This window comes from Microcaecilia unicolor, chromosome 2, assembly GCF_901765095.1.
Source record: "Microcaecilia unicolor chromosome 2, aMicUni1.1, whole genome shotgun sequence".
NCBI lineage: Eukaryota > Metazoa > Chordata > Amphibia > Gymnophiona > Siphonopidae > Microcaecilia > Microcaecilia unicolor.
In genome coordinates, this window is record NC_044032.1 from 169,070,964 (window position 1) to 169,085,981 (window position 15,018).

General features: G+C 42.3%; 1 protein-coding gene across 2 annotated transcripts in view; it reads right to left on the minus strand.

The window, feature by feature from the left end:
• The window catches only part of CAMK4 (calcium/calmodulin dependent protein kinase IV), a 380,765-nt gene that overhangs the window by 184,338 nt on the left and 181,409 nt on the right, over nucleotides 1–15,018 (minus strand). For both annotated transcript variants that reach the window (XM_030193470.1, XM_030193471.1), the window contains exon 2: nucleotides 934–1,012. In XM_030193470.1, the coding sequence (XP_030049330.1) occupies nucleotides 934–1,012 (79 nt within the window). The remainder of the gene's footprint in view (nucleotides 1–933; nucleotides 1,013–15,018) is intronic.

Sequence of the window (15,018 nt, forward strand, 5' to 3'; positions counted from 1 at the left end):
TGCTCCTTGTGATCTTGGGCAAGTCACTTAACCTTCCATTGCCTCAGGTACAAACAGATTGTGAGCCCTCCTGGGACAGAGAAATACCCAGTGTACCTGAATGTAACTCACCTTGAGCTACTACTGAAAAAGGTGTGAGCAAAATCTAAATAATGTAGGATGCATAAATTCTACCACATGGATCTCAAAAGGGGGCATGGCTATGGGAGGGTCATGGTTGTTCCCAAAATTTACACAGTATTATAGGAAAAATTCTAGTCACGTGGATGGGCTTAGGCGTATTCTGAAAAAACACGCCTAACTTTAGGCGTGGCTTATAGAATACGCCTAAGCATGATTTCCATCGATGCTGATTTTATTAGGCGCCATAAATAAAACTATGTCCATAATGCCACTGAAAATCTTTACTGACTGCCCCTGCACTAGCCAGAGAGTGTCGGGTCAGTCTAGGGTCAGAATCAAGGTGGAGCCAGAAGTTATACGGGTATCAGCAGTTAGGGGGTGTTTTACAAAGCTACACTAGCGTTTTTAGCTCACGGTAAAAATCAGCTGGCAGTAAACACTGAGATGCCCATTATATTCCTATGGGCATCTCAACATTTATCGCCAGCCAATTTTTACCGCGAGCTAGAAACACTATCACAGCTTTGTAAAAGGCCCCCTGAACCTTGGCAGTGGATATCTTCCAGAGGCAGTGTTGTACCTGGCTATTCACTGCCAGTATCCAAATATAAATTTAAACGCCACAGTGAGCGTTTAAAGTCAACACTGACCGTGAAGTTTAAATACTGGTGGGCTGGGGATGCAGTTTTTAGAGATTACACAGTGATTTATTTCAGAAAAAATTTTTCTCTCTGTCAATGACTTTTTTTTCTTCCCAGTCCTAACTGACAAAAAGATTCCTAATGTAATTTCATAATCTAATAAACTTACAGTTTTCTTTAACATTTTGACTGCATAAGGCTTCTGGGTTCCTTTTTGCCTGTATCTGTACACCACGGATGTCGCCCCCCTATACAAGAGAAAAAAAGAAATCATCAGCCGGCATGTTAATGCATCCATCTATATAAGAAACAAACTACTACAAGGAGTTGGATTATCAGGTCTCTCAGGCACAGAATGGCTTATGCAGAGACAAAAGTTTTCTGCAGGTTTTTGTCAGAAATGCCCTGATAAACATGTGTGTATTGAATCAGTTAAAGGAAACTCATAGATATGTACATCTTAAACTTTGCTAAAGAAAAACAACCTTGACCATGACAAATTTGAAAGTTACCAGCTAGTATCCAACATCCTATTTCTAGGGAAACTTAGAGGCTTGGTCGCAAGAAAAAATGGACCAAGTAAAATCGGCCAAGTGCTTGTCAGGGACGCCCTCCTTTTTTCCATTGTCGGCCGAGGACGCCCTTGTGTTAGGCATGCCCCAGTCCCGCTTTCGCTATGCTGCCGACACGCTCCCGTGAACTTTGGTCGTTCCTGCGATGGAAAGCAGTTGAGGGCACCCAAAATCGGCTTTCGATTATGCTGATTTGGGTGACCTGAGAGAAGGACGCCCATCTCCCGATTTGTGTCAGAAGATGGGCACCCTTCTCTTTCGAAAATAAGCCTGAAAGTGAGTTAACTGGTAAGGTGATGAATATCAGAACTTTCAATATTGCCGTTCTTGGTCTAGTTACCAAAGTTTGTCAACGTCGAAGTTTCAAACATTAGAGTTTTAAGACTACTACTTTGGGCAGTTTTAATACTACTGCTTTGAACAGAGATATTTCCAGCTTTACCAGTGCTGTCTGTTGATCGACATCACAACAGTACATTAGCCGGTGTGGCTATCAATATCGGAATCTCAAATAACAGTGTTTGGCTCTTTAAATAACGGTAGTTCTATATTATTGTTTTGTGTAAAGACATTTCCAACTGCCCTTAAGCTGTCTGTTATTCGACATCGTACCGGTGCTCGATATTGCCAAAGTTCTAAACTCCTGTGTTAGCTTTATTTTTTTTCTTATTGGGACTTTTCATTTATCTCCTTTAGTTTGTTACCTGTACAATTTCACAAGATCTCTTCATCTTCCAGAAATCATAGAAACATAGAAACATGACAGCAGATAAAGGCCATATGACCCATCCAGTCTGCCCATCCTCTGTAACCCCTAATTCATCCTGTTCCTAAGCAATCCCACATGCTTATCCCATGCCTTTTTAAATTCTGGAACAGTCCACGCCTCCACCAATAATAAGCAGGTACCTTCCAGACAATAAAGGTTTTTACTATTAGTTTTAGTATCTTTGGTGCATTCATCTAAAAAATATGTGAAGTTTGTTTTTGTATCATTTTTGCCAAATTATACATGTACTCTCTTGTATAGAATTATATATGTACTAGTTTAATCAATCTAATCAATTTGATTATATACGTACTCTTCTTTATAATACTATATATGCACTAGCCTTTATATTATTTGCGTTTTATTTTATATTTTGTATCATTTGGTATTTATCATATTTTTATATATTTTTATTATATACGCATTTTATTACTTTAATGTTTTGCAATTTTATTTTGGTCTTTCACAATAAGTTTTATCACTTTATGAGACATATGTTATGTTTAGTTTAAAAACTTTGACATATACATGTTTTGCTTTGTCACATTTATGTTGTGTACTGTTTTTAGGGACTCCTGAAGCAGGCCTGAGCAGCTGAAACATGACTCGTGTCGAGTCCACATTTTATGAATAAAACTTTTGCTGTGAACTTTGTTGAGTCCAGTAGGAGTTATTTGATATCATCTATTCTGTCTCTATTCTGTCTCCTTCGCTGTGACTTTGTTACATGGGTAGGTCACACACTTACGCATAAAATTTATAGAATACAGTATGTTGTGCATATAAATGCCAACATTAAGGCACTAATGTTTACACCTGCCATGTGGGGGCAGCAGCATACCCAGAGCTAATTTTGTGGAGGGCCTCAAGGAGCATGATAGGCATTCAGGTCTGAGTCATACTAGTTATACTATTTCTGACAAATACAGGGTAAGTCTATAATAAGGCACTAATATTTACAGGCTGAATGCGTACATAAATCATTAGAATACTAGCATGCATGCATGTGAGCACATGTATGTATAAATGCCAAAAATTCACCTACGCACTATTCTGTAAATATGTGCCTCTTATAGTGTGTATTTGACAGGTGGGCATATACTTGATTGGAGTCTGATTGAAGCATGTGCAGAACTCACATTTACGTGCATAATTAATTTATAGAATCTAATCTAATCTTGCAATTAATATACCGCTAATTCCTCAAATGGGTACGAAGCTGTGTACAACAATAATAATTAAACATACATTTAAATAATTACAAATACAATTTGTTTGAATCAGTGGAAGATAGACACATAAGTTAGATAGCATTTACAACTAAATATTCATTAAATAAGAATGTTTAAAGACTCTTATGAAATAGATCATAGCAGGGGCGTAACTACGGCTGGGCCTCAGTGGGCCCAGGCCCACCCAATCACGGTTCAGGCCCAACCAGTTTCTTCTGATGCTCCAATCGGTACGGTCTTGGTTAGGCTGCAGTGGGAGTGCACACTGCACAGCCTTTCAGGAAATCTGCCGTGGCGCAGCGCTCAACTCAGTTGACAGCAATCGGCAGCTGGCAGCAACAACAGGAGCTCTCCAGTCCTCCTACCTTGGATTTTAAGAAGATGCAGGAAAGAACAGGGTTTGTGCAATAATGGTACTGAAACCTTTAAAGTGCATCGGGAAGACACAGGGAAGAATGAGGTTTGTGCAATAATGGTACTGGAACCTTGAAAGTGCAGTGGGAAGATGCACTTTTACTGAAGCCTTCAGCAAACATCTCAGATATCCTCCCAAAATGGTGTAATAGGCTCCACTTTTCCAGAATGTGTTTTATAAACTCTTTTGCAATTAAAAAAAAAGGCTGCATCAAATACACTGGCTTCCTGATGCAAGTGGAACAAGTGCGCCTAATGCTTTCAGCTATTTAGACAGGATAAAGTGAAACAATGGGAACAGACTATTCCAGTGACCTTGAAAACAAACGGCAATCAATTGATATATGGTAAATGGTTACATGCAAAATCATTTTTAATATTTATCATTAAAATTCACTATTTTGGAATCCAGGTGAATCTTAGGGCCCTGTTTACAAAGGCATGATAGCCAGTTTAGCATGCGCTAACCATATAGGAGCCCATAGGAATATTATGGACACCTACACAATTACCCCCGGATTCTATATATGGCACCTAGATTCCATGCGGAGATACGTGCGTATCTTAATTGGTGGAGCAAGGTAATCAGCATTTTTAACAGCACTTAACAAGCAATAACGAGCACTAATTGGCAATAATTACAATATATGCGTGGAAATCGCTAAGCGTATTCCATAAAGAATTGCGCCTAAATTGCAAAGCACGTAGTTCAAAATAAACACACGTAGCTTAAAATGGGCATTTTGTGAGCTTTCCAAAATTTCTGCACCTAATTACAAAATACAGGTCAGTGCACCTAAATCTACGTGCATAGATTTATACCTGGGTTTTACTGGCGTATGTACATATAGGTGCTATGTTATCAACTAAGCGTATTCTATATACTGCGCCTAAATTTTATAGCTTAGTTCCATGCTGATTTTTTAGGCACCATATATAGAATCTGGCCCATAGCACAAGCTAATTTTTTGCGCAAGCTAAAAATGTTAGCACACCTTTGTAAACAGGGCCCTTAGGCTCATTAAAATTGTATTGCCTTCAGTAGCTAACCCACTCCTAAGTGATTATGGGCACGACTGACATCTTATATAAGAAATGTGACAATAAAAAATCATCTCAAGATTACCATATGCTTTCTACAAACAGCTGAACTGGGTTTTAAGGAAGTGCTCAAAAGTTTAAGCAGTTAAACTAAATCAAGATCGGAGTGTGGAAATACAAGTTTTGACAGTGATTAAAATATCTTTTCTGAAATTATGTCAAATACACCAGCTGCATCCTTATTTCTTGGTGAAGAATTTGAGATTACTTGTACAGTCGTTGGTATTTTCACAATTAGATTATTGTACTATGGTCTGGTAGGAACTCAAGACTGCAGTTAATACACAACACAGTGGCCAGATCAAATACAAGGACAATGACATATGACTAGCTTCATTGGTAGGGTTACCATATTTTGTCTCCCACCACACACCCCGCCCCGTCCTTTTTCATGCCCTCTCTCCGCCCCCTGTCACACAGTGGCGTAGCTAGGTGGGGTGCAGGGGGAGCAGTCGCTCCCCCAAACAGCTGTTCTGAAAAAATGGCGCCTATGCGCCTTGTGCCAATAAATATATTTTTTCTGCTCCTTCCCTCCCAATTCTTAATCTTTTCTAGTCTCTCCCGTCCGCGTGGTCACTGTTTACTTCCCTGAAACCTTCTCCCTCCTGCGCAGCACCGGCGAATGTGATTCACAGTCAGCCTTCAGTGCCAGCATCAGGGCTTCTCCTCAGGCGCGTCCCACCTCTGCGGAAAACAGGAAGTTGTAATAGAGTAGGCGGGACATGCCTGAGGAGAAGCCCCGACGCTGGCACTGAAGGCTGACTGTGAATCGCATTCGCCGGTGCTGCGCAGGAGGGAGAGACAAAAGGGGATGACGCTGAAAGTTGGACGGTGTAAGTCATCCTGATGGGTGAGAATCCTACCGGCTTGGTCTACGCTAAAGAAGATAATAACATTCCTGAGTTAACAACAAATGTGTGAAAAGAGGACTTCGATCTACCAGGACCCAGTTCTGACAAGTTTTTCCTACAGGTGCTCCGAAGCCTCCGATCGATCCTGTAAACGGGACTGATTTTAATTGCGTAACATGTTAATCAAAGAATGAGGTGTGATAGGTTAACTACTTCATAGTCAAATCCCAGCAGCAAGTGGCTAGTGATGAGGCGTTCCTCGCAAAGGTGGGGCATGTGAGCCAAGGAGGTTTAATAGACTACCTCGTGGCGACTTCCTATTTCTGAAGCTGTCCAAGATCTGATTGGGTTGCTACTGTTTTCAGACAAAAGGGAGACAGACAAAAGGGATTCAGAAATGTGATGCTTGATGAGAGAGTGATGGGGGGTGGGGGGTCAGAGACTGCACCATGGTGGATGGGATAGCAGAGAAAGAGAGGGGAGAGTAAAGGTAGAGAGAGAGAGATGGGTGATACTTGATTTGGGGGGGGGGGGGGGGCAGAGACTTCACCATGCTGGATGAGATACCAGAGAGAGAGAGAGAGAGAGAGAAAGAAATACTGGATGAGAAGAAGAGAGATAATGATGCTGGGGGGGTGAGAGAGACAGGATAATGATGGAAGTGGAGATGGGATGATGCTGGATGAGGAGGAAGATTAAGAGATGATTCTGGATGGGGAATGAGATGGGGGATGAGAAGGAGACAATGATGCTGAGTGCGGGGCAGGAAGAGAGATAGACAGGGTGATGATTATGGGGGAGGAGAGAGGGGGTGATTTTGGAACGGAAGGAAAAGGGTGAGATGTTGGATGGTGGAAGAGAGAGAGACAGGGAGATGGTGGATGGGATCAGAGATAGATGGGGTGAAGCTGAATTGGGTGGAAGAGAGAGAGGGCAATGATGGATGGGGGAAGAGAGATAGATCACAATGCTGGATGGGGGAGAAGAGAAAAAGACACTAATGCTGAATGGGGGAGCAGAGAGAGATATGGCACAATTCTGGATAGCAGGGAAGAAAGAAAGATGTGGCAATGCTGAATATGGGGAAGTGACAGAAAGAAAGAGATGGGATGATGCTGGTTGGCAGGGGGAGAAAGAAAGAGAGTGGAGATGCTGCATTTAGGTGGGGAAGAGAAAGAGATAGTAAGAGGAGATGCTGCATATTGGAGGAGGGAGAAGGGGAGAAAAAGAAACAGAGTAGATGTTATATGACAGGAGGAAAGAGTTAACGAAAGACTGGGGAATAAGAGAAAGGGGAATAGATGGGTTTGAGTGAGGGAAACATGGAAAATGTAGGTAGATTCAGTGAAAAAAGGGAGCTTAAAGACTGGATAGTAAGAATTAATAAAATCTAAATGGATAGAAATGCAGAAAAAATAGAAGAAAGCTGAAAGATGAGTGTCAAGACATAAATGTAGTGGAGGAAGTGTAGAAGAAAGGAGAGAGAAAAAAGGAGAAATGGACAGAAAACCCTGGCAAGAGAGTTAAGAGAAGACTGAAGAAGCAGAAACCAGAGAAACTAAATGGCCAGACAAAGGTAGAAAAAGAATTTTATTTGTAATTCTGATTAAATTAGTGTGGTAGCCACGGTAGGGCTTCTTTTACAAAACTGTGCAAGCGATTCATGCATGGCAAATGAGAGGAAGTCCATTGGAATTGAATGGGCTTCCTCTCATTTGCTGCACCGGGAATCGCTAGTGCGGGTTAGTAAAAGAGGCCCTTAGTCAACTCTAAAAGTTAATAAAAATTAAAAAATTTTAAAAAATGGAAAATTAGGTGATATTTTTTATTGGACCAACTTAATACATTTTTGGGCCATCAGAGGCGAAAACCACCTTCCTCAGGTCAGGACAGTATACCATAAAAGCATTATACCACCCTGGCCTGAGGAAAGAAGTTTTGGTCTTTGAAAGCTAATCAAAAAACGTGTTAAGTTAGTGCACTGAAAATATATCACCTTATGTTTTGTTTTTTATTTATTTATTTATATTTGTTAATTTCTAATGTAGTGATTGAAATATATTAGTTTTTGAAATTTGCAGCTGCAATCTTTGTTTTTCACACATCACTGTTTCTTTATTTCTGGTGTTGCAGTGTATTCAATGTCTGGCTTCTTGGAGGTTCAGATTAATATTTGTCTACATATTTATATTTTTAGGTTATGGTTACTTATTCTGTATATGATGAGGGTCTGTATGTTCTGTGTGTGTGAAGGAGGCTAGGTATGCTGTTAAGCACTGAATGTCTGTTGGATCAGTCTGTATTAATCTGGCTTGTTAATCTTTTTCAATAGGTATATTGATGTTCTAGTGCCCACTACAATATTTATGTTGCTGATTTTTCCTAGGTAGACCCTTGTTGTGAGATTCCTAGATGTTAGTGCTATTATAGTAGAGTTGCTCTACTATTCCTGAATGACTTTTGTAGGTTTTTATATTACTTCACAATATGCCTGGTATTGGACGTTGTGTTTGTATTTAGCTCATACCTCTCTCATAGTAGTAGCCAACAGGAAGATGCTGGACTGGGAGCTAGGACTGACTAGGAGTCCAGTGTTAAAGTACCTGCATATATTTCCAGAATACTACAAATACTGTTCTGTTTAATAATTTGCATTATCATCATACATTATTTGAATTTTTGGCACATAATTCTCTGGAGTGTATTCAGTGTGCATAATACCATCAGTAATAGAGATACTAGGGGGAAATTGCTGGTGCATATGCACCAGAGACACAGCGAAGGGGTCCTTCACTGCTGTGTTCAAAAGTACCCCTACTATCCCTTTACTGCTTACGTGGGTATTGCCCCCACCCTCAAGATTTTAACTAGCCCCACACCAACCGCACCCTAGCCTCCCAAAACAGCTGAGTCACTGACTGCATATGCCTATCAGGATTTTAACCCTCCCCTCTCTCCCAGTCCTTCATTCTTGCACTGGCGCCTATTTTAGAAAAGTCTGCTCCCCCTGATGTCAAAACCTGACTACGCCTCTGCTGTCACACACCCCGTCACCCCCTCCCCTTACCTTACTACTGCCCTGGTGGTCTAGTGACCTCTTTGGGGCAGGAAAGAGCCCCCTCTGTCCTGCCCGGAGCACTGCCCTGCATGCATCCTTCCTGTTGCTGATCTCTGCGCCGATTCAAAATGGCCGCCGAGAATTGAAGTCTCGTGAGGTCACGTCAACTCTCGGCGGCCATTTTGAATCGGCGCCGAGATCACCAACAGGAAGGATGCATGCAGGGCAGCACTCCGGGCAGGAAAGAGGGGGCTCTTTCCTGCCCCGAAGGCGGAAGAGGTCACTAGACCACCAGGCAGTAGTAACTAAGGGGAGGGGAGGCTAGCAATCTGCCCATTTGTCCGGATTTAAGGACATGTCCGGGCAACCGGGCGGGTTTTGCCAATCTGCCCGTTTGTCCGGATTTCCGGACAAACGGGCAGGCTGGTGGGCGGGCCGTCCACCAGCCTGCCCGTTTGTCCAGAAATCCAGACAAACGGGCAGATTGGCAAAACCTGCCCGGTTGCCCGGACATGTCCTTAAAAAGAGGACATGTCCGGGTAAATCCGGACATATGGTAACCCTATTCATTGGTAACCAATTAAAGCTCAAATTGAAAATTTTTGTTTTAGCTTGTTATTAGAGTGAGGAGAAGCTTAGTGGTTACGGCAGTGGTTAGAATCAGGGAATCCAGACTTCAAATTTCAGTGACACTCCATGTGGGTTTGAGGAAGTCACTTTATTCCTCCACTACCTCATGTACAAACTTAGGGAACCTTTTACAGAGCCGCAGGTAGCATGCGGCAAAACAGCACTAGCACGTGGAACACTGCGGTGCCCTGTAGTAGTTCTGTGTTTGCAGCACAGTGGGTTCCCATGCTAGAAAATATTTTTCTATTTTCTAGCACGGGGGGCGGGGATAGGCATGCCCAGCAGTAATTGGCCATCGGTGAGCGCTGTCCTATTATTGCCGAGTTATCATGTGAGCCCTAAGGACTCAGGCAGAAAATCACCCCGCGCCAATATTTTTATTAGCTCCCGGCCATTTATGATTTCCACTTAAAATAATGGAAGTTCCTGCTGTGATAAAAGTGGCCTTGGCACGCAGCAGTTTTCACGCGCCCACACTACTACAGGCCACTTTTTAGCGCAGCATTTTAAAAAGACCCCTTAGATTATAAACCCTCCAGGGACAGGCAAAATACCCAAGGCCAGCCTGACCACTAGGCAGACTAGGACTGGAAGAGTAGCCTAATGGTTAGTGCAATGGGCTGAAAATCTGGCAAACTGGATTTGATTCTCACTGCAGCTCCTTGTGACCCTGACCAAGTCACTTAACCCTCCTTTGCCCCAGGTACAAAGAAGTACCTGCATGTATGTATGTGTATATATATATATATATATATATATATATATATATATATATATATATAATAAATACAAACTTCTTTGATTGTACCACGGAAAGGTGATATATCTAAATCTGCACCCCTCTTCACAAATTAGAGGGCTGAAGTCAGCGACTGAGTAGCTCTATAACAAGAGTTGGGGGGGGGGGGGGTAGCTGGCAGGAAGTTCAGAGGGCATATGACATGGCAGGCCTTGAGCAACCACAGATGGACAAAGCTCTGCACCTGCCACACTGACTCTCCTTTAGAGCTGCAAAAGTGCTAAAAGGGAGTGAGATGCTGGGCATGTGGTAGACAGTGTTCAGAGAAGGAGGAAAATGCTGAACACCTAGGAGGGGGTGGGGGAGTTAAAGAAGTGGAAATGCTGGACACCTTGGAAGGGAGAAGATAGTGAAGGGGAGACGTTGGACACCCTGGGGGGGAGGGTACTGGATACATGGGGTGGAGTGGAGTGGGGTGGAGTAGGGAAGGAAAAGGGAGATGATGGATACTTCAGGGGGGAGTAGCTAGGGAAGGGGAGATGCTGGACACCTCAGGGGACAATAGGGAAGAGAAGGGGAAATACTGGCCATGAGGGGAAAGTGCTTTGAATTGCCTGGGAAGAGTTCATCTAAGGTATCAGTCAGCTTTGGATATACTTTCTGTACATGGAAAGACATGAGCTAAATATAATTAAAGCTCACTGGTTAATTTAACCTAAATATTTATCATCATAGGTCATTCATTAAACTCCAAATTAGTTCTTGCGATCAGGAACTTGGTGGCATTTAATAGTTCCTCTGATGTCAGTTGTAAAAATTGGAAAAACTAGAAAGGCTGCCTTCAGTTATGTAGGCATATTTATAAGGAATGAACTTCCATAGGAACTGAGGGAACAGGTTGGTTTTGTAAAATTCTGGAAATTAGTTAAAGTGCTGTTACTTAGAACTTTCCTCATCTCTGTGGTGCAAAGAAAAGGATTAGAATTAGGGAGGTTTGAGATGTAGAGCAGGCTGGGAAGGCTGCATTTTTCTCCCCATTGTTCTTCGCAAACTACAGGATTTTAATTTATTTTAATTTAAGAATTGATAGTCTGCCTTTTCACTGGAATGTACAAAGTAGACTACAGTTCAAATAATGTATCAAATGAATACAATATCATATTAAACAAACAATACAAATGCAACAGAATAAAATTTAAATTATAAAATAAGAGATAATGACAAAGCTTTACTTAGTGCATGGCATAATGGTCACTGAGAGCTTCATCTGGCTCTTGGACAAAAGGAGAGGTATGGAAACTGATTCCCTGTTGAGACGCAACTCACCAGGGGATGGGCAGCCAGCCATTATGAACCTAGGCTACTATTCAGCAAAAATCCCCAGGTTTGAAATTATGCACATAATTAAACATCTGTGGAACAGAACTGAATACTTCCGACCCTCCCCACCACTACCATCACCTGTCAAAAACCAAACATCTCTATATGTTCAGCTATTTATTAGGCTAAAACATTTTGCAGATTAAAGGTCCTATTAGACAAATCAAGTAAATGCTGAGTGTTCACTAGCTGGAATTAGAACTTAAGTATTACCATACTGGGACAAACCAAAGGTCCATCATGCCCAGTTTCCTATTTCCAACAGTGGCCAATCCAGGTCCCAGTACCTGATAAGATCTCAAGTAAAACAGATTTTATGCTGGACATTTTTTGTTTGTTTGTTTGTTACATTTGTACCCTGCGCTTTCCCACTTTTGGCAGGCTCAATGCGGCTTACATATTGTATACAGGTACTTATTTGTACCTGGGGCAATGGAGGGTTAAGTGACTTGCCCAGAGTCACATTCTGGAAATAAGCAGTGGATTTTCCCAAGTCCATCTTTTATTTATTTATCAAAATACTGAAACGTAATGCAAGTACTCACTTGCACAAGAAACTCAGGGGTCCTTTTACTAAGCTGCGGTAAAAAGGGACCTGAACTAGTGGCAGGGGCCGTTTTTGCCATTTGCTGCAGCCCCTTTTTACCGCAGCAGGTACAAAATGCTGAAAATAGCCATGGCCATGCAGTAAGATTGCTCTTACCGCGTGGCCAAGTGAGGGGGAACACTTACCACCATTCACTGAGGTGGCGGTAAGGCCTCCAGTGCTAAGCTGGCAGTAACCAGGTAGCGCGCGGCACTGTGCGATTACCGCCAGGTTAGCGCTGCGCTAAAAACTATGGGCTGATTTTCCCTAGCACAGGAAATGGCACGTGCCGGGGCTGGAACTACCGCCGGCGCCCACATTGGACCAGCAGTAGCTCCGGATCAGTATGCGGTAAGCCTGCGTTGGGCTTACTGCTGCTTTGTAAAAGGGCCCATCAGAGACGAAAATATAGAGGTAAGAAATATTCATGAACAAAATGCAAAACTGCTCCTTAGTACACAATTACAAGGGGGAGTGGATTCAAAAACAATAAGGAGAGACCAAGTGGAAATATATTCAAGCAAAGGCCTAATCTGAACATACTCCACAGTATATCATTCTAAGGTCATTAATGACTTGAGATTACAGTCCTACTACTAAACTACTCCAGGGACCTGCATGCTGCTGTAATGGACCTGAATATGACATCTGACGCTGGCATAGAGGCTGGCAAGTAATGTTCTTCATCACAATGTTTGGGGGTTGGAGGGGGTTAGTGACCACTGGGGGAGTAAGGGGAAGTCATCCCTGATTCCCTCCAGTGGTCATCTGGTCATTTGGGGCACCTTTTTGTGGCTTCTTCATAATAAAAACAAGTCTAGCTCAAAACGTCTAAGTTTTAGTCCTGGACGTTTTTGTTTTGTTCCATTATGGCTGAAAGACGTCCAAGTCTTAGGAACACTCAAGTCCCGCCTTGAACACACCCCTCACACTCCCTCTTGAGATTTGGACGTCCTTCTGATGGACTTCAGAGAAAAATGTCTAAAAAGAGGTTTTGAAAATACTGATTTGGACGTTTCTGTGAGATAAACGTCCAAATGAAGACTTATGTCACTTTTTGGACGTTTTTCTCTTTTGAAAATGAGCTCATTAATGTCTGAGCAATTTTTCATGGCACCCCCTCCCCCCCCCCCCCCCCCCCCCCCGGATCACACAGCACCCTTAGTGTCTGAGCAATTTTTCGCGGCAACCCCCCCCTCCCACCACCACCACCACCACCACCAGCCACACAGGTCCAATAGGCGGGATGCTGTACAAAGAAGGCTTCAGGGACAGGCCAAAGGCAGTGCTTACATCACTGCTGGCAGCGGGTGGATGGGTGATGGAGAAAAGAAGTGAATGACACCGCAGCAATCTTTGTTCCAGTGCACGGCGCACAGTTTGGGAAACGCTGGCATAAGCTGAACTGCATAAAGATAGGACTACTATTTATGTGGCCCAATTTAAGCAGTTATCTTATGTGAGTAAGACTAAATATCAGCACTTAACTTCATCAGTGCTAACTCCACCCCTCAACTCCACCCCTGGAACACTCACAAGTTATCCAACTAAAAAAATCACTGAGGATTGAGTGTAGATGTTGAATCATTACTAGTACAAGATGTAAAGAGGTCTGCTACACCTCTGACAAAGCTCCAAAGAAAGAGACCATCCCTGTTGGAATTTGCTAGCCACTCTGTTTACCAAGTGCATTACGCAAGATAAGTACATGGCTTTAATACTGATTGAGAACATAAGAAAAGCCATACTGGATCAGACTAATGGGCCATCTAGCCCAATATCCTGTTTCCAACAGTAGCCAATCCAAGTCACAAGTACCTGGCAAGATCTCAGAACAGTAAAACAGATTTTATGCTGCTTATCCTAGAATTAAGCAGTGGATTTTCCCAAGTCCATCTTAATAATGACTTATGAACTTTTACAAAATTAGCCAAAACATTTTTACACCCTGCTAAGCTAACTGCTTTTACCACATTCTCTGGCAACGAATTCCAGACTTTAACTACATGTTTAGTGCAGAAATATTTTCTCCAATTTGTTTTAAACTGACTACTTTGCAGCTTCATTGCATGCCCCCTGGACCTAGTATTTTTGGAAAAGAAAACAAGTAATTCACATCTATGCATTCTACTCCACTCAGTATTTCATAGACCTCTATCATACCTCCTGTCAGTCATCTCTTCTCCCAGTTGAAGAGCCTTAGCCATTTTAGCCTTTCCTCACAGGGAAGGCGTCCCATCCTCTTTCTCATTTTCGTTGCCCTTCTCTGTACCTTCTCTAATTCCGCTATATCTTTTTTGAGATGCGGTGACCAGAATTGCACAGAATATTCGAGGTGTGGTCACACCAAGAAATGATACAAAGGCATTATAACATTGTCAATTTCATTTTTCATTCCTTTACTAATAATTCCTAACATTCTATTTACTTTCTTGACCGCCACTGCACACTGTACAGAGGTTTCAACGTATCATCAATGATGACACCCAGATCCTTTTCCTGGGCGGCGACTACTAATGTAGAACCTTGTATAATGTAGTTATAACATTGTTTATTTAGGATTACCAAATGCTTGTGTACAGCCACTCCAGGTAGCCCAGAATTCTGCAGTTAGGTTGCTGTTCAGTTTGTCTAGAAAGAAACATGTAACCGTGTATCTTGGGGTATGTGCCGACACATACTTTGCAGTCACAAGATCAGCATAACCTTGTAGTTCCAGCTTTGTAGCATTTTCGTTTGGATTTGACCAGATCCAGGGCTTTTTCTGTCATAGCGCCTATACAGAAGATGTTGAGAGATTACTTATTTTGTTTAGCATTTGTTGTGCATTCCTGATTTTGTAGTAATGGACTTATGGACGCACTCTTAGCAGAAAATTTTTATCCTACCATTTTAGCTTTTACCACCTTTGAAGTTGTTCCT